At 44.8% G+C, this 27490-nt stretch overlaps 1 protein-coding gene across 5 annotated transcripts in view; it reads left to right on the top strand.

The window, feature by feature from the left end:
• LOC115203757 (stromelysin-3-like) overlaps window positions 1-27490 on the top strand; it is a 57806-nt gene that overhangs the window by 1234 nt on the left and 29082 nt on the right. For 2 of the 5 annotated variants that reach the window (XM_029768721.1, XM_029768722.1), the window contains exons 1-2: window positions 12912-13297; window positions 27092-27396. In XM_029768721.1, coding sequence (XP_029624581.1) covers window positions 13184-13297; window positions 27092-27396 — 419 coding nt within the window. In that variant the 5' untranslated portion in view covers window positions 12912-13183. Of the gene's footprint in view, window positions 1-12911; window positions 13298-27091; window positions 27397-27490 lie in introns of those variants that run through there. The other 3 variants (XM_029768719.1, XM_029768723.1, XM_029768720.1) reach the window with 3 other exon arrangements.

Consider the following 27490-nt stretch of genomic DNA (forward strand, 5'->3'; position numbering starts at 1 on the left):
CATCAAATAGTACCCGCAAAACACCAGTCTCAACATCAACAGTGAAGAGGCAACTCTGGGATGCTGGCCTTCTAGGCAGAGTTGCAAAGAAAAAGCCATATTTCAGACTGGCCAATAAAAATAAAAGATTAAGATGGGCAAAAGAACACAGACACTGGACAGAGGAACTCTGCCTAGAAGGCCAGCATCTCGGAGTCGCCTCTTCACTGTTGACGTTGAGACTGGTGTTTTGCGGGTACTATTTAATGACGTCCCGCTAGCGGGACAACTTCCGGTGAAACTGGAGGGCGTGCAATTCAAATAAATAATCATACAAATTATGGATATTAAACATTTAGGTACATACAAGTGTCTTATGTCGGTTGAAAGCTTAAATTCTTGTTAATCTAACTGCACTGTCCGATTTACAGTTGCCATTACAGCGAAAGCAAGCCATGCGATTGTTTGAGGACGGCGCCCCACATCACAATATTTTTCCACCGGCACAGGTTTCATAAAGTCACAAATAGCGATGAAATATTCACTTACTTTTTGAAAATCTTCCTCTGATTTGTTATCCAAAGGGTCCCAGCTATAACATGTAGTGTCGTTTTGTTAGATAAAATCCTTCTTTATATCCCCAAAAGTCCATTTAGATGGCGCCATCGATTTGAGTAATCCACTCGTTCAACATGCAGAGAAAGGAATCCGAAAATCTACCGCTAAACTTTGTTTAAACAAGTCAAAATACATTTCTATCTACTCCTCAGATACCCTAAAATGTATTCAAACTATAATATTTCTTACGGAAAGAAGTATGTTCAATAGGAAACCGATTTTAGCAGGTGCGTCTTGTCTTCATCACACGCCCAAACACGAATTTCCAAGACTGTGTCCTTGTACTAAAACTCATATTCCTTATTTGTTTTGGAAGTTACAAGCCTGAAACCTTAAACATAGACTGCTGACACCCTGTGGAAGCAATAGGAATTGCATCCTGGGAGCTAGAATTCAGAATGCCCCTATACTTTCCATTGTAAGAGCACGCTCTCTCAAAAAAAAGATTCTGGTTGGTTTTTCTTTGGATTTTCTCCTACCATATCTATTGAGTTATCGTCTCCTACATTATTTTAACATTTCTACAAACGTCAAAGTGTTTTCTTTCCAATGGTACCAATTATATGCATATCCTGGCTTCAGGGCCTGAGCTACAGGCAGTTTACTTTGGGCACGTCAGTCAGGTGGAAATTGAGAAATTGTTTTGCGAGTACTATTTAATGAAGCTGCCAGTTATGTTGGTCTTTCCTTTATTTTGTCAGTTACCTGTAGGTTTCTCACTTAATGGTGGCACAAATTGTGATATGGGGGAGGGGAGGTATATGCAAATTAAATACTGTAGTATTTATTATAGTTAAAAAGTGTTGTTTAATCAGAACAACAATTTTCAGTTGTGCAAACATAATTGAAAAAGGGTTTTCTAATGATCAATTAGAATTGTAAAATGATAAATTTAGGATTAGCTAACACAACGTGCCATTGGAACACAGGAGTGATGGTTGCTGATAATGGGCCTCTGTACCCCTATGTAGATATTCCATTAAAAATCAGACGTTTCCAGCTACAATAGTCATTTACAACATTAACAATATCTGCACTGTATTTCTGATCAATTTGATGTTATTTTGATGGACAAAAAATGTGTTTTCCTTTCAAAAACAAGGAGATTTCTAAGTGACCCCAAACTTTTGAACGGTAGTGTACTCATAGAAACTGGGTGGTTCCAGCCCTGAATGCTGATTGGCTGACAGCCGTGGTAAATGAGACCGCATACCATGGGTATGACAAAACAGAGAGATCCTTGATGAAAACCTGCTCCAGAGCTCTCCGGACCTCAGACTCGGGGCGAAGGTTCACCTTCCAACAGGACAATGACCCTAAGCACACAGCCAAGACAACGCAGGAGTGGTTTCGGAAACAAATCTCTGAATGTCCTTGAGGGGCCCAGCCAGAGCCCGGACTTGAACCCTATCAAACACCTCTGGAGAGACCTGAAAATAGCTATGCAGCGACGCACCCCATCCAACCTGACAGAGCTTGAGAGGATCTGCAGAAAAGAATGGGAGAAACTCCCCAAATACAGGTGTGCTAAGCATGTAGCGTCATACCCAAGAAGACTCGAGGCTGTATTCGCTGCCGAAGGTGCTTCAACAAAGTACTGAGTAAAGGGTCTAAATCCTTATGTAAATGTGATTTAGAATTTTTTATTATGGATTAGCAAAAATGTCTATAAACCTGTTTTCACTTTGTCATTATAGGATATTACGTGAAAATTGATGAGGATTTAAACCATTTTAGAATAAGGCTGTAATGTAACAAAATGTGGAAAAGGTCAACGGGTCTGAATACTTTCCGAATGCACTGTAGGGACAGTACCAAAACAAATTATATATTGATTCTGTGTCTTCACAGCAAAATCTGCAGAGCTGGGAAGGTTATATCCCACAAATTTATAGCATTCTATTGGTTGCAAGAATTTTGTATAATCATTTAAATGATTATAACATTTTGAATCCGGCATCTACAGTGGGGGAAAAAAGTATTTGATCCCCTGCTGATTTTGTATGTTTGCCCACTTACAAAGAAATGATCAGTCTATAATTTTAAGGGTAGGTTTATATGAACAGTGAGAGACAGAATAACAACAAAAAAATCCAGAGAAACACATGTCAAAAATGTTATAAAATGATTTGCATTTTAATGAGGGAAATAAGTATTTGACCCCTCTGCAAAACATGACTTAGTACTTGGTGGCAAAACCCTTGTTGGCAATCACAGAGGTCAGACATTTCTTGTAGTTGGCCACCAGGTTTGCACACATCTCAGGAGGGATTTTGTCCCACTCCTCTTTGCAGATCTTCTCCAAGTCATTAAGGTTTCAAGGCTGACGTTTGGCAACTCGAACCTTCAGCTCCCTCCACAGATTTTCTATGGGATTAAGGTCTGGAGACTGGCTAGGCCACTCCAGGACCTTAATGTGCTTCTTCTTGAGCCACTCCTTTGTTGCCTTGGCTGTGTGTTTTGGGTCATTGTCATGCTGGAATACACATCCACGACCCATTTTCAATGCCCTGGCTGAGGGAAGGAGGTTCTCACCCAAGATTTGACAGTACATGGCCCCGTCAAATGATGCGGTGAAGTTGTCCTGTCCCCTTAGCAGAAAAACACCCCCAAAGTATAATGTTTCCACCTCCATGTTTGACGGTGGAGATGGTGTTCTTGGGGTCATAGGCAGCATTCCTCCTCCTCCAAACACGTCGAGTTGAGTTGATGCCAAAGAGCTCCATTTTGGTCTCATCTGACCACAACAATTTCACCAGTTGTCCCCTGAATCATTCAGATGTTCATTGGCAAACTTCAGACGTGCATGTATATGTATTCTTGAGCAGGGGGACCTTGCGGGCGCTGCAGGATTTCAGTCCTTCACGGTGTAGTTTGTTACCAATTGTTTTCTTGGTGACTATGGTCCCAGCTGCCTTGAGATCATTGACAAGATCCTTCCGTGTAGTTCTGGGCTGATTCCTCACCGTTCTCATAATCATTGCAACTCCACGAGGTGAGATCTTGCATGGAGCCCCAGGCCGAGGGATATTGACAGTTCTTTTGTGTTTCTTCCATTTGCGAATAATCTCACCAAATGTTGTTACCTTCTCACCAAGCTGCTTGGTGATGGTCTTGTAGCCCATTCCGGTCTTGTAGCCCATTCCAGCCTTGTGTAGGTCTACAACTATCCTTGGAGAGCTCTTTGGTCTTGGCCATGGTGGAGAGTTTGGAATCTGATTGATTGATTGCTTCTGTGGACAGGTGTCTTTTATACAGGTAACAAGCTGCGGTTAGGAGCACTCCCTTTAACCTGTTTAGGATAGGGGGCAGTATTTTCACGGCCGGATAAAAACGTACCCGATTTAATCTGGTTATTACTCCTGCCCAGAAACTAGAATATGCATATAATTATTTGATTTGGATAGAAAACACCCTAAAGTTTCTAAAACTGTTTGAATGGTGTTTGAGTATAACAGAACTCATATGGCAGGCCAAAACCTGAGAAGATTCTATATGGGAAGTGCCCTATCTGACCATTTCTTGGCCTTCTGTAGCTTCTTTATCGAAAATATAGGATCTCTGCTGTAACGTGACATTTTCTAAGGCTCCCATAGGCTCTCAGAAGGTGCCAGAACGTGAAATGATAACTCTGCAGTCCCTGGGCGAAAAACAGTTGGGGTTTTGGAAAGTGGTCGTTCTGAGAACAATGACACTGGCGTGCGCGTGCATGTGACGACTCCATTTTTCTTCTTTCAGTGTTTGAACGGATACGTCTCCCGGTTGGAATATTATCCCATGTTTCATGAACTGAAATAAGAGATCGCAGAAATGTTTCATAGGCACAAAAAGCTTATTTCTGTTAGTGAGAATTTCTCCTTTGCCAAGATAATCCATCCAGCTGATAGGTTTGGCATATCAAGAAGCTGGTTAACCTCTATGGGCTAGGTGGGACGCAAGACTCTCGTTAACGCTTGCGTCCCACCTACTCAACAGCCAGTGTAATCCCGTGGCGCGATATTCAAATACCTTAGAAATGCTATTACTTCAATTTCTCAAACATATGACTATTTTACACCATTTTAAAGACAAGACTCTCGTTAATCTAACCACACTGTCCGATTTCAAAAAGGCTTTACAACGAAAGCAAAACATTAGATATGCATATTCTAGTTACTGGGCAGAAGTAGTAACCAGATTAAATCGGGTACGTTTTTTATCCGGCCGTGCAAATACTGCCCCCTAGCCCCAACAGGTTAAACAGCATGAATATTACACAGGTGCACCTTGTGCTGGGGACAATAAAATACCACTCTAAAATGTGCAGTTCTGTCATGCATCACAATGCCACAATGTCTCAAGTTTTGAGTGAGCATGCAATTGGCATGCTGACTGCAAGAATGTCTACCAGAGCTGTTGCCAGAGAATTTAATGTTCCTTTCTCTACCATAAGCGGCCTCCAACGTCGTTTTAGAGAATTTGGCAGTACGTCCTACTGGCCTTACAACTGCTGATCACGTGTAGCCACACCAGCCCTGGACTGCCACATCCAGCTTCTTCACCTGCGGGATCGTCTTAACCAGCCACCCGAACAGCTGATGAAAATGTGGGATTCCACAACCAAAGAATTTCTGAACAAACTGTCAGAAACCGTCTCAGGGAAGCTCATCTGCGTGCTCATCGTCCTTACCAGGTTCTTGACCTGACTGCAGTTTGGCGTCGTCAGTAGGCAAATGCTCATCTTCGATGGCCACTGGCACCCTGGAGAAGTTTGCTCTTGATGTATGAATCCCGGTTTGAACTGTACCGGTGTGAGAGAAAAATGACGTATTTACCTGATTTGTTTAATATTAATAGTTAACAATTTTATGCTTACCAATAGTAAGACATTTCTATTCTACCAATAATGTGCTTCTGAGAAAGGATGGTTCCTCTCTTCCACATTCACTCCCCGCAGCTGGTCTAGGCGTGTTGTCAAGCACATAGGATAAAGATAAACTTGACGAACAGAATAGACCTGTGTTGTTTCCAATCATCTTTGCTTCTGAGTAACTTGGTCACACGGCATGAGACAAGAGCCTCTGAGAGTGAATACAGTTCTTCAGTCCATCCTGTTCTTTTACTGTCTTCCAAGGGCACAGCTGACGAGAACAGAGGCTGGCTTGGTAGAGAAAGGAGAAACAGAACTGCCGTTATCACTTGTTTGTGCGCTATGACCTCACACACCCGATACACATAGCCACAAGAGGTAAACAAGGTAGCTTATTATGCCCCGATCTACCGGGGAGAGGTAGAACCAACCAGTTTTTGGGTTTCTATATAAACCCCTTACGTTCTCTGTATTGTTGGGCTCACCTACGGTGGGGCATTGACCAGCTCCATTATTGCAGTAATGAATCAATATTAAGGTTGATTGTTTCAAGAAATTCAAAGTCTCTTCTCTCTTACTTCATTAGAATTTCCACAACACCGGGCAGATGGCAGACAACTTGTATGGCGTCGTGTGGGTGAGCGGTTTGCTGATGTCAACGTTGTGAACAGAGTGCCCCATGGTGGCGGTGGGGTTAAGATATGGGCAGGCATAAGCTACGGACAACGAACACAATTGCATTTTATCGATGGCAATTTGAATGCACAGAGATACAGTGAAGAGATCCTGAGGCCGATTCTCGTCCCATTCATCCACCTCCATCACCTCATGTTTCAGCATGATAGTGCACTGCCCCATGTCACAAGGATCTGTACACAATTGCTGGAAGCTGAAAATGTCCCAGTTCTTCCATGGCCTGCATACTTACCAGACATGTCACCCAGTGAGAAAGTTTGGGATTCTCTGAATCGACGTGTACGACAGTGTTTTCCATTTCCCGCCAATATCCAGCAACTTCGCACAGCCATTAAAGAGGAGTGGGACAACATTCCACAGGCCACAATCAACAGGCTGATCAACTCTATGCGAAGGAGAAGTGTCGCGCTGCATGAGCAAAATGGTGGTCACACCAGATACTGACTGGTTTTCTGATCCACTCCTCTTGTCACGGTTGTCGTCTGGAATGGAGGACCAAAACGCAGCAGGAATGTGGATGCTCATCTTGTATATTTATTTAAATAACAAGAACACCAAAAACAACAAAACAAAATGAAACGAACTAACGAACGTGCATATGGGCGAGATTGTGCGCACTTCAGCAAAACACGGCGCCCTCCACTCCATACGGTCCTCCATATAAACACAGGGAGCTGGCTTAGGGCTCACCCTTGGCCCAGCCAAACTACCCGTGTGCCCCCCCAAAAAAAGTTATTGGGGGTGCCTCTCGTGCTTCAACGCCAGTCGTGTTCCTCGGTAGCGTTCCCGGTCTTCGCTCCATTTTCTCCATGGGCCCTCCCCGGCCATAATCTGTTCCCATGTCCATTTCTCCCGTTGGTCCAACTTAAATTCCCCTTGCTCCTCAAAGTCCACCTGTTGCTCCTTCCTCCGCTGCTTGGTCCGTTTGTGGTGGGAGATTCTGTCACGGTTGTCGTCTGGAATGGAGGACCAAAACGCAGCAGGAATGTGGATGCTCATCTTGTATATTTATTTAAATAACAAGAACACCAAAAACAACAAAACGAAACGAACTCACGAACAACAAAACAGTCTTGTCAGGCACACTCAGCAAAACAAGAAACAATCTCCCACAAACACTAAACCAAACACATACCCATATATAGGACTCTCAATCAGAGGCAACGAGAAAGCACCTGCCTCCAATTGAGAGTCCAACCCCCCATTAACCTAAACATAGAAATACAACCAACGAGACTAAACATAGAAATACATAAACAAGGAACAGTGCCCAAAAACCCCGGAATACATAAATCAAATACCCTTCTCCAAAAACACCACCCCGAACCACATAAAACAAATACCCTCTGCCACGTCCTGACCAAACTACCATAACAAATAACCCTTATACTGGTCAGGACGTAACAGTACCCCCCCCTAAAGGTGCAGACCCCGGATGCACCTCATAAATAAACAAAACCCAAAACAACAACAAAAAAATCCCCCTAAACTAAAGGGAGGGAAGGGAGGGTGGCACTTGTGCTACACCCCCCCCCCCCCAACCCACCTATACAGGTGGTGGTTCAGGCTCCGGTCTACTGTCCTCCAGAATGCAGACAGACTTAATCCGTTTCAGGCCGTAGGCAGACTCCCCTCGTTCCGGATCGTAGGCAGACCTCTTCCATTCCACACTGTCGGCAGACTCATTTGAAACACAGTTACTTATATTTAGTTCTGGATCATTAATAGACTTACTCCGTTCCGGGTTGCTGCTAGACTCCTTTGGTTCCAGGTAATAGGCAGACTCACCCGTTTCCGGGTCACAGGCAGACCCCTTCGGTTCCGGGTCACAGGCAGACCCCCTCGATTCCGGGTCACAGGCAGACTCCCTCGGTTCCGGGTCACAGGCAGGCCACTCTGGCAGATCCGGCACGGCGGGCCACTCTGGCAGATCCGGCGTGGCGGGCCACTCTGGCAGATCCGGCAGGACGGGCCACTCTGGCAGATCCGGCGGGACGGGCCACTCTGGCAGCTCCGGGCAGACGGGCCACTCTGGCAGCTCCGGGCAGACGGGCCACTCTGGCAGCTCCGGGCAGACGGGCCACTCTGGCAGATCCGGCGCGGCGGGCCACTCTGGCAGATCCGGCGCGGCGGGCCACTCTGGCAGATCCGGCGCGGCGGGCCACTCTGGCAGCTCCGGGCAGATGGGCCACTCTGGCAGATCCGGCGCGGCGGGCCGCTCTGGCGACTCCTGACTGGCGGGCGGCTCTGGCGACTCCTGACTGGCGGGCGGCTCTGGCGACTCCTGACTGGCGGGCGGCTCTGGCTACTCCTGACTGGCGGGCGGCTCTGGCAACCCCTGACTGGCGGGCGGCTCTGGCGACCCCTGACTGGCGGGCGGCTCTGGCGACCCCTGACTGGCGGGCGGCTCTGGCGACCCCTGACTGGCGGGCGGCTCTGGCGACTCCTGACTGGCGGGCGGCTCTGGCGACTCCTGACTGGCGAGCGGCTGACGCACTAGATGCCTTATGCGTGGTGCTGGTACTGTAGGTATCAGCCTGGGAACACGCACCTCAGGGCTAGTGCGGGGAGCGGGAACAGGACGAGTCGGACTGGGCTGACGCACTGGAAGCCTGGTGTGTGGTGCTGGTACTGGACGTGCCAGACTGGGAACACACACCTCAGGGCTAGTGCGGGGAGCGGGAACAGGACGAGTCGGACTGGGCTGACGCACTGGAAGCCTGGTGCGTGGTGCTGGTACTGGACGTGCCAGACTGGGAACACGCACCTCAGGGCTAGTGCGGGGAGCGGGAACAGGACGAGTCGGACTGGGCTGACGCACTGGAAGCCTGGTGCGTGGTGCTGGTACTGGACGTGCCAGACTGGGATTTCGCACTTCCGGGTCCGCACGAGAGACAGGAACTGGAAACACCGGGCCATGGAGGCGCACAGGCGGTCTTGATCTCACCTCCTGCACAACCCGTCCTGGCTGGATGGAACTAGTAGCCCTGTACGAGAGGGGTGCTAGTACAGGGCAAACTGGGCTGTGCAGGGGCCTGATGGTTGCCGTGCGTAGATCGGGCGTAGGGTAGCCTGGTCCTAGGAGGCGCACCGGTGACCAGACGCGCTGCGCAGGCATCCTCCTACCAGGCTGGATGCCCACTCTAGCACGGCATCTGCGAGGGGCTGGAATAACTCGCACTGGACTGTGCGTGCGTATGGGCGAGATTGTGCGCACTTCAGCAAAACACGGCGCCCTCCACTCCATACGTTCCTCCATATAAACACGGGGAGCTGGCTTAGGGCTCACCCTTGGCCCAGCCAAACTACCCGTGTGCCCCCCCCAAAAAAATTATTGGGGGTGCCTCTCGTGCTTCAACGCCAGTCGTGTTCCTCGGTAGCGTTCCCGGTCTTCGCTCCATTTTCTCCATGGGCCCTCCCCGGCCATAATCTGTTCCCATGTCCGTTTCTCCCGTTGGTCCAACTTAAATTCCCCTTGCTCCTCAAAGTCCACCTGTTGCTCCTTCCTCCGCTGCTTGGTCCGTTTGTGGTGGGAGATTCTGTCACGGTTGTCGTCTGGAATGGAGGACCAAAACGCAGCAGGAATGTGGATGCTCATCTTGTATATTTATTTAAATAACAAGAACACCAAAAACAACAAAACGAAACGAACTCACGAACAACAAAACAGTCTTGTCAGGCACACTCAGCAAAACAAGAAACAATCTCCCACAAACACTAAACCAAACACATACCCATATATAGGACTCTCAATCAGAGGCAACGAGAAAGCACCTGCCTCCAATTGAGAGTCCAACCCCCCATTAACCTAAACATAGAAATACAACCAACTAGACTAAACATAGAAATACATTAACAAGGAACAGTGCCCCAAAACCCCGGAATACATAAATCAAATACCCTTCTCCAAAAACACCACCCCGAACCACATAAAACAAATACCCTCTGCCACGTCCTGACCAAACTACAATAACAAATAACCCTTATACTGGTCAGGACGTGACACCTCTAACTTTATTTCCCTGTATCTGTGACCAACAGATGCATACAGTCGTATGAAAAAGTTTGGGCACCCCTGACAATTTCCATGATTTCCATTTATAAGTAATTGGGTGTTTGTATCAGCAATTCCATTTTGATCTATCAAATAACTGATGGACACAGCAATATTTCAGTAGTGAAATGAGGTTTATTGGATTAACAGAAAATGTGCAATATTCATCAAAACAAAATTAGACAGGTGCATAAATTTGGGCACCCCAATAGAAAAATCACATCAATATAGTAGAGCCTCCTTTTGCTAAAATAACAGCCTCTAGGCTCTTCCCATAGCCTCTAATGAGTGTCTGGATTCTGGATGAAGGTATTTTGGACCATTCCTCCTTCCAAAACATCTCCAGTTCAGTTAGGTTTGATGGTTGCCGAGCATGGACAGCCCGCTTCAAATCATCCCACAGATTCTCAATGATATTCAGGTTTGGGGACTGGGATGGCCATTCCAGAACATTGTACTTGTTCCTCTGCATAAATGCCCGGGTAGATGTTGAGCAGTGTTTTGGGTCGTTGTCTTGTTGAAATATCCAGCCCCGGCGTAACTTCAACTTTGTGACTGATTCTTCAACCGTATTCCCAAGAATCTGCTGATATTGAGTGGAATCCATGCGACCCTCAACTTTAACAAGATTCCCAGCACCGGCACTGGCCACACAGCCCCACAGCATGATGGAACCCCCACCAAATCTTACTGTGGGTAGCAAGTGTTTTTCTTGGAATGCTGTGTTCTTTTGCCGCCATGCATAACGTCACTTGTTATGACCAAATAACTCAATCTTTGTTTCATCAGTCCACAGCACCTTATTCCAAAATGAAGGTGGCTTGTCCAAATGTTCGTTTGCATACCTCAAGCGACTCTGTTTGTGGCGTGTGTGCAGAAAAGGCTTCTTCCGCATCACTCTCCCATACAGCTTCTCCTTGTGCAAAGTGCACTGAATTGTTGAACGATGCACAGTGACACCATCTGCAGCAAGATGATGTTGTAGGTCTTTGGAGGTGGTCGGTGGGCTGTTTTTGACCGTTCTCACTATCCTCCACCTTTGCCTCTGATATTTTACTTGGCCTGCCACTTCTGGCCTTAACAAGAACTGTGCCTGTGGTCTTCCATTTCCTCACTATGTTCCTCACAGTGGACACTGACAGCTTACATCTCTGCGATAGCTTTTTGTAGCCTTCCTCTAAACCATAATGTTGAACAATCTTTGTTTTCAGGCCTTTTGAGAGTTGTTTTGAGGCCCCAATGTTGCCACTCTTCAGAGGAGAGTCAAAGAGAACAACAACTTGCAATTGTCCACCTTAAATACCTTTTCACATGATTGGATGCACTTGTCAATGAAGTTCAAGGCTTAATGAGCTCACCAAACCAATTGTGTGCTCCAATTAATCAGTGCTAAGTAGTTACAGGTATTCAAATCAACAGAATGACAAGGGTGCCCAAATTTTTGCATAGCCTATTTTTCACATCTGATTTATATTTCAAACAACTTAATATTACTACACAAAAAATCTTTGTCTGGACAATACCCCAGTACTCTGCTTTTATTAGAAAATGAATGGCATGCCACTGTGATCATTTTCTGTGACGACAGAGTAAATTATTATGCAGCCTCAGAGGGGTGCCCAAACATTTTCATACGACTGTATCTGTATTCCCAGTCATGTGAAATCCATAGATTAGGGCCTAATGAATTTATTTCAATTGACTGATTTCCTTTTATGAACTGCAACTAATTAAAATCTTTAAATTGTTGCACATACCTACTTATTCAAGGGTTTTTCTTTATTTTTACTATTTTCTACATTGTAGAATAATAGTGAAGACATTAAAACTATGAAATAACACATATGGAATCATGTAGTAACCACAAAAGTGTAAACAAATAAAAATATATGTTATATTTGAGATTCTTCAAAGTAGCCACCCATTGCCTTGACAGCTTTGCACACTCTTGGCATTAGATCAAAGCATTCTTCCAAAGCCACAAAATACACCTGAATGGATTTCTGCAAATATGTAAATACCACGGGAGTTCTCTTATATTTGGGAACTTTACAGTCCTATTAATCAGTTCTACTCTCTCCCTCAGTTGTATATGAACATATAATGTTAGCCAGCGCGAGCTGAGCTAAAATCTAACAAGGCAACAGTAGATAAGTCCTTGTAGTTGGCTGTCAAAATTACACTAATAAACGATGGGGAATAGTAGCCTACTCATCCTTCTGCAGATTGCCAGCCAATGCATGCTCGTCCCAACCCGTTTTGACAACTGAATAAGAACTTGCCTGCCCTCCCATTTGATAGATGCCAAATACATTTGATTGACAACTAAGATATATCCTAACTGTGGATAAAGTTCAGCATAGCAAGCTAGCAAAGTAATGGATATTTCTTGCTAGCTAACCAAATGACACCTGCATCTCTAGATGTAGCCACCAAAAAACAATATGGGGGGAAAGTTGGCCACTCTCCCACTCATGACATCCATCCAGCAGCTAGCTAACGTTAGCAACAACAAATTGGAATTTGTAACATATTGTACATTTTGCAAATTCGTAACATATTATACAATTGGTAGTCTCAAATGAATACATACCATACGAAACCTAACATATCATACTAAATGGAGTGTCTCGGATTTACATACAGAATAATAGGAAATGCTCTGAGACCAGGTTGAACTCCAGTGGTCTGTTAGTCTAGAGACTACATTAGCACACTGAGCTTATGCTTAAGGTATTTTAAAAGAGTAGGTTCACAAGGCGCTTGAGGACATGGATGCAGCTGGCAAGGGGTTAAATCACGTGGGTGCCTGTGAATTTATCTCTTAGGCCCATAAAAACGTGCAATTTGAAGAAAGAGAACAAAGAAATGAGGGAGTATAAAATCCCCCTGCGAGACACTTCTCCGTCATTCATTTCTTCTGCCCTTGCTATCCCCCAAAGTGTGCTCCAGCCCAGTCAAACTGCGAGTCTGCTCCGAATCAAAAGATGATGCTGCTTCCTTGGGTTTACTGTAGCGTCTTGGCATCTCACCTCTTGCTCTGCATTCATTCTATGCCAGTACTGGAGGGGAGAGCCAGCAACAGGTATAAAGTAGTGGCGGTGAGTGAATTACGATATAAATGCAGATGATGTGGAATTCTTTACATTTTGCAGAGCAGCCGCGTTTTATGAGTCGATATCATGGAGTCTGTATGTGGGTCCAGAATCACTCTCCGTGTGCGTTTAGAGAGGGAGAGAGAGAAAAGGAGAGGGAGAGCACGTGTAAATGTGCACAATGCACGCACCATTTTCTTGAGAAGGTCTTTAGTAAATCAGTAACTTTGTTGTGCAATTTACAGGTATTCATGGCAAATATTTTTTTTCAAATTATTTGCAGCTGTAGGCTACATGTCAATCAACTGGTACTGAAATACGCTAGTATGCAAAGCCCATGCATGTGCTCTTAAAACATGGGTTTCTTACACTGCTTGATTTAGGTATTTAGATATGATATTTAGATATGTGTGTGTGGGAGGGGGGGGGGGAAGCTGAGGGTGACCTTGGTGGAATGTTGACAGAGATTGTATGCCAATGTATAAATAATTAAGGATTCAACCTATTTTCCCAGTGATTTGTAACAGACCATTAGTGACACACTAATGACATGGTAACAATCTGGGTCAAGCCTTTACACCTTGATAGCCCTCAATATTTTCAATTGGTGGACAGACATGACAAAGGAGAAGCCCTAGACACAATACTTGCCTCTCAGATTTCACATTGGAGCTGGGCTTTGTGTACAGTTAATGGCAGCATGAAGTGGCCCTTCGCTGAGAGAGAGATAACATAAGGACTCTGAGTTGTTCATACAGAAGGAGTGTGGGAGTGGGTTGCTTCAGGCCAATCAGGTGGAAAAATACTTAGGTCTGAACTCTGAAGATAAATGCTTTTCTTATTTCATTTAATTTAATGTTTGGCTATTGTAGAAAGTGACTTTGTACACTGAGTTTACAAAATATTAGGAACACTATTTCCTGCTCTTTCCATGACATAGACTAACCAGGTGAATCCAGGTGAAAGCTATGATCCCTTATTGATGTCACTTGTTAAATCCACTTCAATCAGTGTAGATAAAGGGGAGGATACAGGTTAAAGAAGGATTTTTAAGCCTTGAGACAATGGAGACATGGATTATGTATGTGTGCCATTCAGAGGGTGAATGGGCAAGACAAAATATTTAAGTGCCTTTGAACAGGGTATGGCAGTAGGTACCAGGCATACCAGTTTGAGTGTGTCAAGAACTAAAACACTGCTGGGATTTTCAAGCTCAACAGTTTCCCGTGTATCAAGAATGGTCCACCACCCAAAGGACTTCCAGTCAACTTCACACAACTGTGGGAAGCATTGGCATCATCATGGGCCAGCATCCTTATGGAATGTTTTTGACACCTTGTAGAGTCCATGTTCTGACAAATTGAGGCCATTCTGAGGGCAAAAGGGGGTGCAACTCAATATTAGGAAGGTGTTCCTAATGTTTTGTACACTCAGTGTATGTGACAAGATTGTGCTACTAAGCGCAAGATATAGACAAGGTGCATTTCACCAAATGATGACAGAGAGCTGCTTTCTGTAGAAAAAAGTGGTATGTGGGGGAAGAAGTCAAACCTGAATAGAACACTGCTACTCATGGGGCAAGAGTTAAGAGTGTCTCAGCATGAGCCCAACATGAGGGGAGGCCTCCAGCAGTATGACATGATTTATGTTGTAGCCAATTGGAGATAACACGTCACTTCTCCTATTTCTTACATGCTGACCAGACCGCACACGTGTTGATTTTGTCCACCCAAACCAGATGCGATCAGGACACGCAGGTTGAAATATCACAGCAAACTCTGAACCAACTATATTAATTTGTGGACAGGTCGAAAAGCATTAACCATTTATGGCAATTTGGCTAGCTAGCTTGCTGTTGCTAGCTAATTTGTCCTGGGATATAAACATTGGGTTGTTATTTTACCTGAAATGCAAAGCTCCTCTACTCGACAATGAATCCACAGATAAAAGGGTAAACCGAGTTAGTTTATAGTAATCTTTCCTCCTTCAGGCTTCTTCTTCTTCTTTGGACTTAATATGGCGGTTGGCAACCAACTTTAAGGTGTATTACCACTACCGGTTGGAGTGTGGACCTCAGTTCATCTTTCAGTCACCTACGTGGGTATATGCTCCTAATAGCCAATGAGGAGATGGGAGAGGGGAGTTCTATTTTAGCGCCTGGCTATGCAGACGTGTGCGAGCAGTGTGGGTGCAATTATTGAATAACATGTATGCGTACATTTATTTTACAACGCTTGCGCACGCGACGTGAGCGGTGTGGTCAAATCAAATAAAAAATGGAATAAAATTGTATTTGTCACACAGCAGATGTTATTGCAGGTGTAGCAGAATGCTTGTGTTTCTAGCTCTAACACTGCAGTAATATCTAACAGTAATATCTAACAATTTCACAACAATACACACAAATCTAAAGTAAAGGAATGGAATTAAGAATATATAAATATTGGGCGAGCAATGTCAGTGTTAGATACAGTAGAATACAGTATATACATGAGAGATGAGTAATGCAAAATATGTAAACATTATTAACGTGACTAGTGTCCCATTATTAATGTGGCCAGTAATTCCAAGTGTCACGACTTCCGCCGAAGTCGGTTCCTCTCCTTGTTCGGGCGGCATTTGGCGGTCAACGTCACCGGTCTTCTAGTCATCGCCGATCCACCTTTCATTTTCCATTTGTTTTGTCTTGTTTTCCCGCACACCTGGTTTACATTCCCTCATTACTTGACGGCCCCCCCCCCCCATGTCTCTGTGTGGAATTGTTTGTTGTAAAGTGTATGTGCACTTCAGACTGGTTTGCGACGGGTTATTTCAACCCGTATTTTGTTGTTCTGGGTGAAGTTTGTTTTGCATCTTTAAAGTGCTCCGGTTGTTACCCATTTCTGCTCTCCTGCGCCTGACTTCCCTGCAGCCAGTTACGCACCGTTTACACCAAGTCTATGTATATAGAGCAGTAGCATCTAATGTGCTAGTGATGGCTATTTAACAGAATTTAACAGTCTGATGGCCTTGAAATAGAAGCTGTTTTCAGTCTCTCGGCCCAGCTTTGATGCACCTGTACTGACCTCGCCTTCTGGATGATAACGGGATGAACAAGCAGTGGCTCGTGTGGTTGTTATCCTTGATGATCTTTTTGGCCTTCCTGTGACATTGGGTGCTGTAGGTGTCCTGGAGGGCAGGTAATACAGCCCTCCAAAAAAGTTTGTGAGGGTTTTAGGTGCCAAGCCAAATGTCTTCATTCTCCTAAGGTTGAATAGGCGCTGTTGCGCCTTCTTCACCACAGTGTCTGTGTGGGTGGACCATTTCAGTGTGTCAGTTATATGTACGCTGAGGAACTTGAAGCTTTCCAACTTCTCCACTGCGGTCCCGTCGATGTGGATAGGGGGGTGCTTCCTCTGTTGTTTCCTGAAGTCCATGATCAACTCCTTTGTTTTGTTGACGTTGGATGAGAGGTTATTTTCCTGGCACCACACTTCCAGTGCCCTCACCTCCTCCCTGTAGGCTGTCTCGTCATTGTTGGTAATCAGGTCTACTACTGTTGTGTCGACTGCAAACTTGATGATTGAGTTGGAGTTGAATGCTGAGCTATAGTCAATGAACAGCGTTCTTACGTAGGTATTTTGTCCAGAAGGGATAGGGCAGTGTGCAGCGATTGCATCGCACTGCGGTAAGCAAATTGAAGTGGGTCTAGGGTGTCAGGTAAGGTGGAGGTGATATGATCCTTGACTAGTCTCTCAAAGCACTTCATGATGACAGAGGTTTAGTTCAGTTACCTTTGCTTTCTTGGGTACAAGAACAATGGTGGACATCTTGAAGCATGAGGGGACAGTAGACTGGGATGGGGAATATGTCCGTAAACACTCCAGCCATCTGGTCTGCGCATGCTCTGAGGACTAGGGATTCCGTCTGGGCCGGCAGCCTTGTGAGGGTTAACACGTTTAAATGTCTTACTTACTCATGTTGGCCACGGAGAAGGAGAGCCCATAGTCCTTGGTAGTGGGCCACGTCGGTGGCACTGTGTTATCCACAAAGCGGGTGAGCCATCATAGTCCGCGACGTGGCTGGTTTTCCCTTTGTAGTCCATGATTGTCTGTAGACCCTGCCACATACGTCTCATGTCTGAGCCATTGAATTGTGATTCCACTTTGTCCCTCCCTTACGGAGGGAATAACTACACTATTTGTATTCGGCCATATTCCCAGTCACCTTGCCATGGTTAAATGCGATGGTTCACGCTTTCAATTTTCCGCGAATGCTTCCATCTATCCATGGTATGTTTTAATAGTCACAGTGGGTACAACATCTCCTATACACTTCCTGATAAACTCAGTCACCGTATCAATATATGCGTTGATATTATTCTCGGAACATATCCCATTCCGCGTGATCAAAACAATCTTGAAGCTGGTCAGATCAGCGTTGAATACTCCTTAGCACGGGTACTTCTTGTTTGAGTTTCTGCCTATAGGAAGGGAGGAGAAAAATTGAGTTGTGATTAGCCAGGGAGGGCCTTGTAGGCATCCCGGAAGATGGAGTAGCAGTGGTCGAGTGTTTTAGCAGGGCGAGTATTACAGTCAATATGTTGATATCATTTCTGCATTCTTTTCCTCAAATTTTTTTCGTTTAAATCCCCAGCTACGATAAATGCGGCCTCAGGATATGTGGTTTCCAGTTTGCATAAAGTCAATTGTCCATTGTGTAAAATGGTAGCGGAGAAGAAGGCAGACAGACGTTTTACGTGTCCTCAACCGATTGTTTTTTTTTGTTTGATCATTTGCGTTTTTTGTAACTTATTTTTTTACTTATTTTGTACAGAATTTTGCTGCTACCGTCTCTTATGACCGAAAATAACTTCTGGGCATCAGGACTGCAATTACTCACTGGCAGTATCCTTTTTTCCCTTTAATGAGTCTGACGAGCCCGACGCGAACAATATACTTATTTCTCGGGAACAGGCCCAGATCCCTGTGATTTACGTGAAGAAGAGGCGGAGATCCTCAACACAGGGGCCCCTCAGGGATGTGTGCTCAGTCCCCTCCTGTACTCCCTGTTCACTCATGACTGCACGGCCAGGCATGACTCCAACACCATCATTAAGTTTGCTGATGACACAACAGTGGTACAGTGATTCCTCCAACCTGTTTGGGAAAGGGGGCAGTATTGTCACCTCCGGATGAGAAGCGTGCCCAAAGTAAACTGCCTGTTACTCAGGCCCAGAAGCTAGGATATGCATATAATTGGTAGATTTGGATAGAAAACACTGTGTTAAAATAATGTCTGTGAGTATAACAGAACTGATATGGCAGGCAAAAGCCTGAGGAAAATCCATCCAGGAAGTGCCATTATTTTGAAATGGGTGTTTTTCCATTGAAAGCCTATCCACCACATAAAGGGATATGAACCAGATTGCGTTCCCTATGTCTTCCACTATCAGTCTTTAGACATTGTTTCAGGCTTTTATTCTGAAAAATGAGGGAGAATGACCACTTTGAATGAGTGGACAGTGGAAAGTTCCAGAGCTGTTTGGTGCGCGCGACCTAGAGCGTGCCTTTTGTTGTTTTTCCTTTATATTGACAACGCTATTGTCCAGTTGTAATATTATTGATTATTTAGACAAAAAACAACCTGAGGATTGATTAAACATCGTTTGACATGTTTCTACAAACTTTACTGGTACTATTTGGATTTTTCGTCTGCCTGTTGTGACCGCCTTTGAGCCAATGGATTACTGAACAAAACGCACCAACAAAACTGAGGTTTTTGGACATAAAGAGGGACTTTATTGAACAAAACAAACATTTATTGTGTAATATGGAGTCTTTTGAGTGCAACCATATGAAGATCATCGAAGGTAAGTGATTAATTTTTTTGCTATTTGTGACTTTTGTGTGCTGGGCGCTGTCCTCAGATAATCGCATGGTTTGCTTTCGCCGTAAAGCCTTTTGGAAATCTAACACAGCGGCTGGATTAACAAGCTTTATTTTGATCTATTACACTTGTGATTTTATGAAAGTTAAATATTTATAATAATGTCATTTGAATTTGGCGCTATGCAATTTCACTGGATGTTGTCGAGGTGTCCCGCTAGCAGCAAGCCTTTCCCAAACAGGTTAAAAGTTGCAATGTACTGCGCCGCAGCTTGTGTGGTGCCGCAGAATTCTATGGCAAGTTTTTGTGAACCACTGGTACCATTAACCTCTTGGACTTACCCTAGGATAGGGGGCGCCACAGCGCATTTTGGAAAAAATGTGTGCCCATTTTCAACGGCCTCCTACTCAAACTCAGAAGCTAGGATATGCATATAATTAGTACTTGTGGATAGAAAACACCCTAAAGTTTCTAAAACTGTTTGAATGGTGTCTGTGAGTATAACAGAACTCATATGGCAGTCAAAACCCCGAGACCGATTGAAACAGGAAGTGGAATTCTGAATTGTGGACTCGACTTCACATCTTTGCCTATTATTCACACCGTGAGCTATCGTTCACTGAGCACTTTCTATTGCTTCGACTAGATGTCCCCAGTCTTTACAAAGTGTTTTGAGCCTTCTACTGTCGAAACTGAATGAATGATACGCTGTGGAAATTGGTCACAGTAGGAGGGCCATCACCATTGTGACTGTCTACCCCCTCCTTTCGAAACGTTTTGAAACACAATACAATCGTCCCCCTCGAATCTTATTGGCTCTCTTGTTGAAACAGGCCCTGAAGATTAATGTTATACAACGTTTGACATGTTTGCTTGTTAGTGCTAGTTTGACCACCAGAGGGCATCTTTGAGAAGCATTTGATAGCCTTCAATAATGGCTGTACTAGAGAATGCGGGTATGCGGGAGACTGGGGTTCAATTCCCCGATGGGGAGGAAGGAGTAGGCTGTCCTTGTAAATAAGAATTTGCTCTTAACTGATTCCATATGTGTTATTTCATAGTTGTGATGTCTTCACTATTATTCTACAATGTAGAAAATAGTAAAAATAAAGAAAAACCCTGGAATGAGTAGGTGTGTCCAAATATTTGACTGGTACTTGCTTAATTAATCTGATTAATATTATGGTGTTCCTATTCAAGAAAAATAAAAAAACCCTCTGGGTGTCCGTTAGGATGGAACTGAAAATATGGCGCTGTACAACATGACGGTCGGGAGTACAGTACTGGGCGATTTAGCTAAAGAATCTCTGTGTCGTGCGGGCACACGGGAGACGGGTTAAATTCCCCATCGGGGAGGAAGGAGTAGGCTGTCCTTGTATATAAGGATTTGTTCTTAACTGACTTGCCTAGTTAAATTAAGGTTAGACTGAGAGCACAACATTTCTACACCCTAATATTTTCAATCTAGTCTAACCAACATCCAAATGGAAATTCAGTGAAAATAAAAAATCGGACTGATTTATCAAGACCATTCCCCATGCTTGTCTCAGAGCAGTGCAAAATGGTGCTAAAATAGTTGCAATCCCGTTGTGCTCCACTCGGGAGCCATGAACAATATGACCAATATACACTGCTCAAAAATATAAAGGGAACACTAAAATAACACATCCTAGATCTGAATGAATGAAATAATCTTCTTAAATCGTTTTTTCTTTACATAGTTGAATGTGCTGACAACAAAATCACACAAAAATAATCAATGGAAATCCAATTTATCAACCCATGGAGGTCTGGATTTGGAGTCACACACAAAATTAAAGTGGAAAACCACACTACAAGCTGATCCAACTTTGTTGTAATGTCCTTAAAACAAGTCAAAATGAGGCTCAGTAGTGTGTGTGGCCTCCACGTGCCTGTATGACCTCCCTACAACGCCTGGGCATGCTCCTGATGAGGTGGCGGATGGTCTCCTGAGGGATCTCCTCCCAGACCTGGACTAAAGCATCCGCCAACTCCTGGACAGTCTGTGGTGCAACGTGGCGTTGGTGGATGGAGCGAGACATGATGTCCATTGTGTCCTCCTCCCAGAGTGCTAAGAACCTTGGCGTGATCCTGTCGTTCTCAACTAACATCAAGGCGGTGACCCGTTCCAGTAGGTTCATGCTCTACAACATTCGCAGAGTACGACCCTGCCTCACACAGGAAGCGGCGCAGGTCCTAATCCAGGCACTTGTCATCTCCCGTCTGGATTACTGCAACTCGCTGTTGGCTGGGCTCCCTGCCTGTGCCATTAAACCCCTACAACTCATCCAGAACACCGCAGCCCGTCTGGTGTTCAACCTTCCCAAGTTCTCTCACGTCACCCCGCTCCTCCGCTCTCTCCACTGGCTTCCAGTTGAAGCTCGCATCCGCTACAAGACCATGGTGCTTGCCTATGGAGCTGTGAGGGGAACGGCACCTCCGTACCTTCAGGCTCTGATCAGGCCCAAACAAGGGCACTGCGTTCATCCACCTCTGGCCTGCTCGCCTCCCTACCTCTGAGGAAGTACAGTTCCCGCTCAGCCCAGTCAAAACTGTTCGCTGCTCTGGCACCCCAATGGTGGAACAAACTCCCTCACGACGCCAGGACAGCGGAGTCAATCACCACCTTCCGGAGACACCTGAAACCCCACCTCTTTAAGGAATACCTAGGATAGGATAAAGTAATCCTTCTAACCCCCCCCCCCTTAAAAGATTTAGATGCACTATTGTAAAGTCGTTGTTCCACTGGATATCATAAGGTGAATGCACCAATTTGTAAGTCGCTCTGGATAAGAGCGTCTGCTAAATGACTTAAATGTAAATGTAAATGTAAATGTCCCAGATGTGCTCAATTGGATTCAGGTCTGGGGAACGGGCGGGCCAGTCCATAGCATCAATACCTTCCTCTTGCAGGAACTGCTGACACACTCCAGCCACATGAGGTCTAGCATTGTCTTGCATTAGGAGGAACCCAGGGCCAACCGCACCAGCATATCACAAGGGGTCTGAGGATCTCATCTCGGTACCTAATGGCAGTCAGGCTACCTCTGGCGAGCACATGGAGGGCTGTGCGGCCCCCCAAAGAAATGCCACCCCACACCATGATTGACCCACCGCCAAACCGGTCATGCTGGAGGATGTTGCAGGCAGCAGAACGTTCTCCACGGCGTCTCCAGACTCTGTCACGTCTGTCACGTGCTCAGTGTGAACCTGCTTTCATCTGTGAAGAGCACAGGGCGCCAGAGGCGAATTTGCCAATCTTGGTGTTCTCTGGCAAATGCCAAACGTCCTGCACGGTGTTGGGCTGTAAGCACAACCCCCACCTGTGGACGTCGAGCCCTCATACCACCCTCATGGAGTCTGTTTCTGACCGTTTGAGCAGACACATGCACATTTGGCCCTGTCCGGGGGTATCATCGGATGGGGCCACAGTGTCTTCTGATCCCTCCTGCCTCAGCCTTCAGTATTTATGCTGCAGTAGTTTATGTGCCGGGGGGCTAGGGTCAGTCTGTTTCATCTGGAGTATTCTCTTGTCTTATCCGGTGTCCTGTGTGAATTTAAATATGCTCTCTCTAATTCTCTCTTTCTCTCTTTCTTTCTTTCTCTCGGAGGACCTGAGCCCTAGGACCATGCCTCGGGACTACCTGGCATGATGACTCCTTGCTGTCCCCAGTCCACCTGGCCATGCTGCTGCTCCAGTTTCAACTGTTCTGCCTGCGGCTACGGAACCCTGACCTGTTCACCGGACGTGCTCGTTGCACCCTCGACAACTACAATGATTATTATTATTTGACCATGCTGGTCATTTATGAACATTTTAACATCTTGACCATGTTCTGTTATAATATCCACCCGGCACAGCCAGAAGAGGACTGGCCACCCCTCATAGCCTGGTTCCTCTCTAGGTTTCTTCCTAGGTTTTTGGCCTTTCTAGGGAGTTTTTCCTAGGGAGTTTTTCCTAGCCACTGTGCCTCTTTCACATGCATTGCTTGCTGTTTGGGGTTTTAAGCTGGGTTTCTGTACAGCACTTTGAGATTTCAGCTGATATACGAAGGGCTATATAAATACATTTGATTTGATTTGATTTGATTTGTGGCCTGCTGGAGGTCATTTTGCAGGGCTCTGGCAGTGCTCCTCCTGCTCCTCCTTGCACAAAGGCGGAGGTAGCGGTCCTGCTGCTGGGTTGTTGCCCTCCTACGGCCTCGTCCACGTCTCCTGATGTACTGGCCTGTCTCCTGGTAGCGCTTCCATGCTCTGGACACTACGCTGAAAGACACAGCAAACCTTCTTGCCACAGCTCGCATTGATGTGCCATCCTGGATGAGCTGCACTACCTGAGCCACTTGTGTGGGTTGTAGACTCCGTCTCATGCTACCACTAGAGTGAAAGCACCGCCAGCATTCAAAAGTGACCAAACCATCAGCCAGGAAGCATAAGAACTGAGAAGTGGTCTGTGGTTCCCACCTGCAGAACCACTCCTTTATTGGGGGTGTCTTGCTAATTGCCTATAATTTCCACCTGTTGTCTATTCTGTTTGCACAACAGCATGTGAAATTTATTGTCAATCGGTGTTGCTTCCTAAGTGGACAGTTTGATTTCACAGAAGTGTGATTGACTTGGAGTTACATTGTGTTGTTTAAGTATTCCCTTTATTTTTTTGAGCAGTGCATATTAAAAGATGAGTACCCACATTCCACATGCAGTTTGGTCTCTTCAACACGGCTTCAACATTTATGACACACGGTGCAACTAGAGAACATTACCAACCCCTACACTCCATGTTTTCCGCTAGCTGCCCCACCACCACAGAAAGCACTGAGCTAGGCTGAAACACCTGCATTTTGGAGTTGCCTTACTCAAGAAAGCAAAAAGTTTGTACGCGGCTTTATTAACTCAATGATTTGTATTCATGTTTTTCCTGAATGACGGGTCACCACTGGTGAAATGTATTACTGTACTGTATTGTACTGCAATATATGGGCTGGAATTATGCACATCATTCAAACCATGATGAAGCAGAAGAGAACACTCGGTTTGATTTTAATTTTGAAATATAATAGGGCCTATTTGTATAGTTAGTAGGGAGACGCATATACACTATACCTTTCATAATATTTTTATATACTGTTATTTACTCACTGTATATACTGTATTCTCAACATAGCTCATCCTAATATACAGTGCATTCGGAAAGTATTCAGACCCTTTCACTTTTTTATATTTTGTTACATTACAGCCTTATTCTAAAATTGATGAAATAGTTTTTTCCCTCATCAATCTACACACAATACGCCATAATGACGAAGCAAAAACTGGTTTTAAGAAATGTTTGCAAATTTATACAAATTTTAGAACTGAATATCACATTTACATAAGTATTCAGACCCTTTACTCAGTACTTTATTGAAGCACCTTTGGCAGCGATTACAGCCTGAAGTCTTCTTGGGTATGACGTTACAAGCTTGGCACACCTGTATTTGGGGAGTTTCTCCTATTCTTCTCTGCAGATCTTCTCAAGCTCTGTCATGTTGGATGGGGAGCATCGCTGCACAGCTATTTTCAGGTGAAAATATGTTCGACCGGTTTCATGTCCGGGCTTTGGCTGGGCCACTTAAGGACATTCAGAGACTGGTGATAATTTGAAATTATCAACCTGCTCCACTTCAGCCCAGTCGATGTTAATGGGGGCCTGTTCGGCCCTCCTTTTCCTATAGTCCACGATCAGCTCCTTTGTCTTGCTCACAGGGAGAGATTGTTGTCCTGGCAACGTACATCCAGGTCTCTGACCTCCTCCCTGTAGGCTGAACAGTTACACGTTGACAGTCATAGTCATATGTAAAACATACTTATGGAGCGTTTGGTGACATGCATCTCCAACATCTATTAAAGATGAATTCCTCAACTGAATAATGAGGAAATTAGCAAATGATGGTGCACTGCGTTATTGTTTCATGTTAAAGACATGGCATGGCAGATTATGGAGTGAATGTTTTGTAATATTGTGAATTATACGAACTTGTTTTGCCAAGATTCATGAAATATGAATTTATGAGTACAAAACGCTCGTTGAACAATTCTATCATTCTATCCAACCTTGATGGGCTATAGGCAGGACAAATAGACTCTTACAGAGTCCACAAAATGCATTGTTGTTTTAACCACATCTGGATGGATCCATAACGAATTGCTATGGGAGTAAATATCACTGAATGACAGAAACATTGGAATAAAGTAGGCTAATGAAGGCAACAAATTGTTGCTTACTGGAACACCCAAAGTCACCCAATTGTTATAATAGGATTTGAAGCAATAGCCTACCTGTGTGTGGTCAACTATTTCAGCACGGTTTCGCGCTGCTCTGAGACAAGCATGGGGACTGGTCTTGATAAATCAATGAGATTTTTATTTTCACTGAATCTCCGTTAGGGTATTGGTTAGCCTACAATTAGGGTGTGGAAATGTTAGGATTGGATGTTAGCTCTTCACTCGCTGTCACTTAGTAGCCTACTCCCGACCGGTCACGTTGTATAGCACCAAATGGTCCTAATGGGAACCCTGAGGGTTTCGTTTTTCTTGGAATAGAAACACCATAACATTAATCAAATTAAGTAAGCTAAATTTAAAATCCATCCCATATACTAGGTTCTTACATTTACATTTTCTAGTACAACCAATATTAAAAACAGTCAAATGCTTCTCAAAGATGCCCTCTGGTGGTCAAACTAGCACTAACTAGCACTAACTAGCATTAATGTCAACAATGGCTGATACTTAAATAATGTGCCATAGAATTCTGCAGCAGCCCGCAAGGTGTGCTGCAGTATGACAACTTTTAAAGGAAGAACCACTGTACTACAGCGACTGAAATGACTACAACACTTAAAAAAGAGCTGCAGTTAGGTGGCAAGGAGAGCTGCAAAGTAGGTTTCAAGGAATAAGTTAGTCCTAAATATGTCTAAAACATTGTATTTGGGACAAATCATTCACTTAACCCTAAGTCTTGTAAAAATTAATGTGGAAAATGAGCAAGTTGAGGTGACTAAACTGCTTAGAGTAACCCTGGATTGTAAACTGTCATGGTCAAAACATATTGATATAACAGTAGCTAAGATGGGGAGAAGTCTGCCCATTACAAAGCGCTGCTCTACCTTCTTAACAGCACTATCAACAAGGCAGGTCCTACAGGCTCTAGTTTTGTCGCACCTGGACTACTGTTCAGTCGTGTGGTCAGGTGCCCCAAAAAAGGGACTTAGGAAAATTGCAATTGTCTCAGAACAGGGCAGCAAGGCTGGCCCTTGGATGTACGCAAAGAGCTAATATTAATAATGCATGTCAATCTCTCCTGGCTCAAAGTGGAGCAGAGATTGACTTCATCACTACTTGTATTTGGGAGAGGTATTGACATGTTGAATGCACAGAGCTGTCTGTTTGAACTACTGGCACACAGCTCAGACACCCATACATACCCCACAAGACATGCCACCAGATGTCTCTTCACAGTCCCCAAGTCCAGAACAGACTATGGGAGGCGCACAGCACTACATAGAGCCATAACTACATGGAACTCTATTCCATATCAAGTAACTGTTGCAAGCAGTACAATTAGATTTAAAATCCAGATAAAAATACACCTTATGGAACAGCGGGATAGTGAAGCAACACAAACATAGGCACAGACACATGCATGTAGATATGTGGTAGCGGTGGAGTAGAGGCCTGAGGGCACACAGTGGGTTGTGAAATCTGTGAATGCATTGTAATGTTTTTAAAATGGTATAAACTGCCTTCATTTTGCTGAATCCCAGGAAGATCCATAACAAATACAAACACAAATATATGCAATTTTGTCTAAACAATAGCCTCATTTACTTTCTTTGAACGGTACTTAGTTGCATATACCTCTGTTCACAGGGATGGCCTCAGAAGACCCACAACTACGGACTGAAGAAGAGGGGCAGGTTTGGCCATACTCAGGACATGCTGAAGGAACGATCGCGCCCGTCGGGTGGTGTCTATCCAGAGACTGTGCTTCCAGGTAATGGAACAGAGTTTGTCTGGAACCGGCCTCGCTGCGGCGTTCCAGACTATCCTACTCAGAAGCAAGGTGGTGTCTCGGACTATCACATGCGGAAGGGGGAAACCTTTGGAGGAAAGCAGCGTCAGAAGCGATTCGTTCTCTTTGGGGGGCGCTGGGACAAGACTGACCTCACCTACAAGTAAGGGTCTTCTTCTTTGGTCGCTCTAGAGTCTAGACACACTCATACATTGCTTTTTCAATGGGGTCTACTATTTTGGGGGAGTTTTCTGGGG

Source organism: Salmo trutta, chromosome 12 (genome assembly GCF_901001165.1).
Source record: "Salmo trutta chromosome 12, fSalTru1.1, whole genome shotgun sequence".
NCBI lineage: Eukaryota > Metazoa > Chordata > Actinopteri > Salmoniformes > Salmonidae > Salmo > Salmo trutta.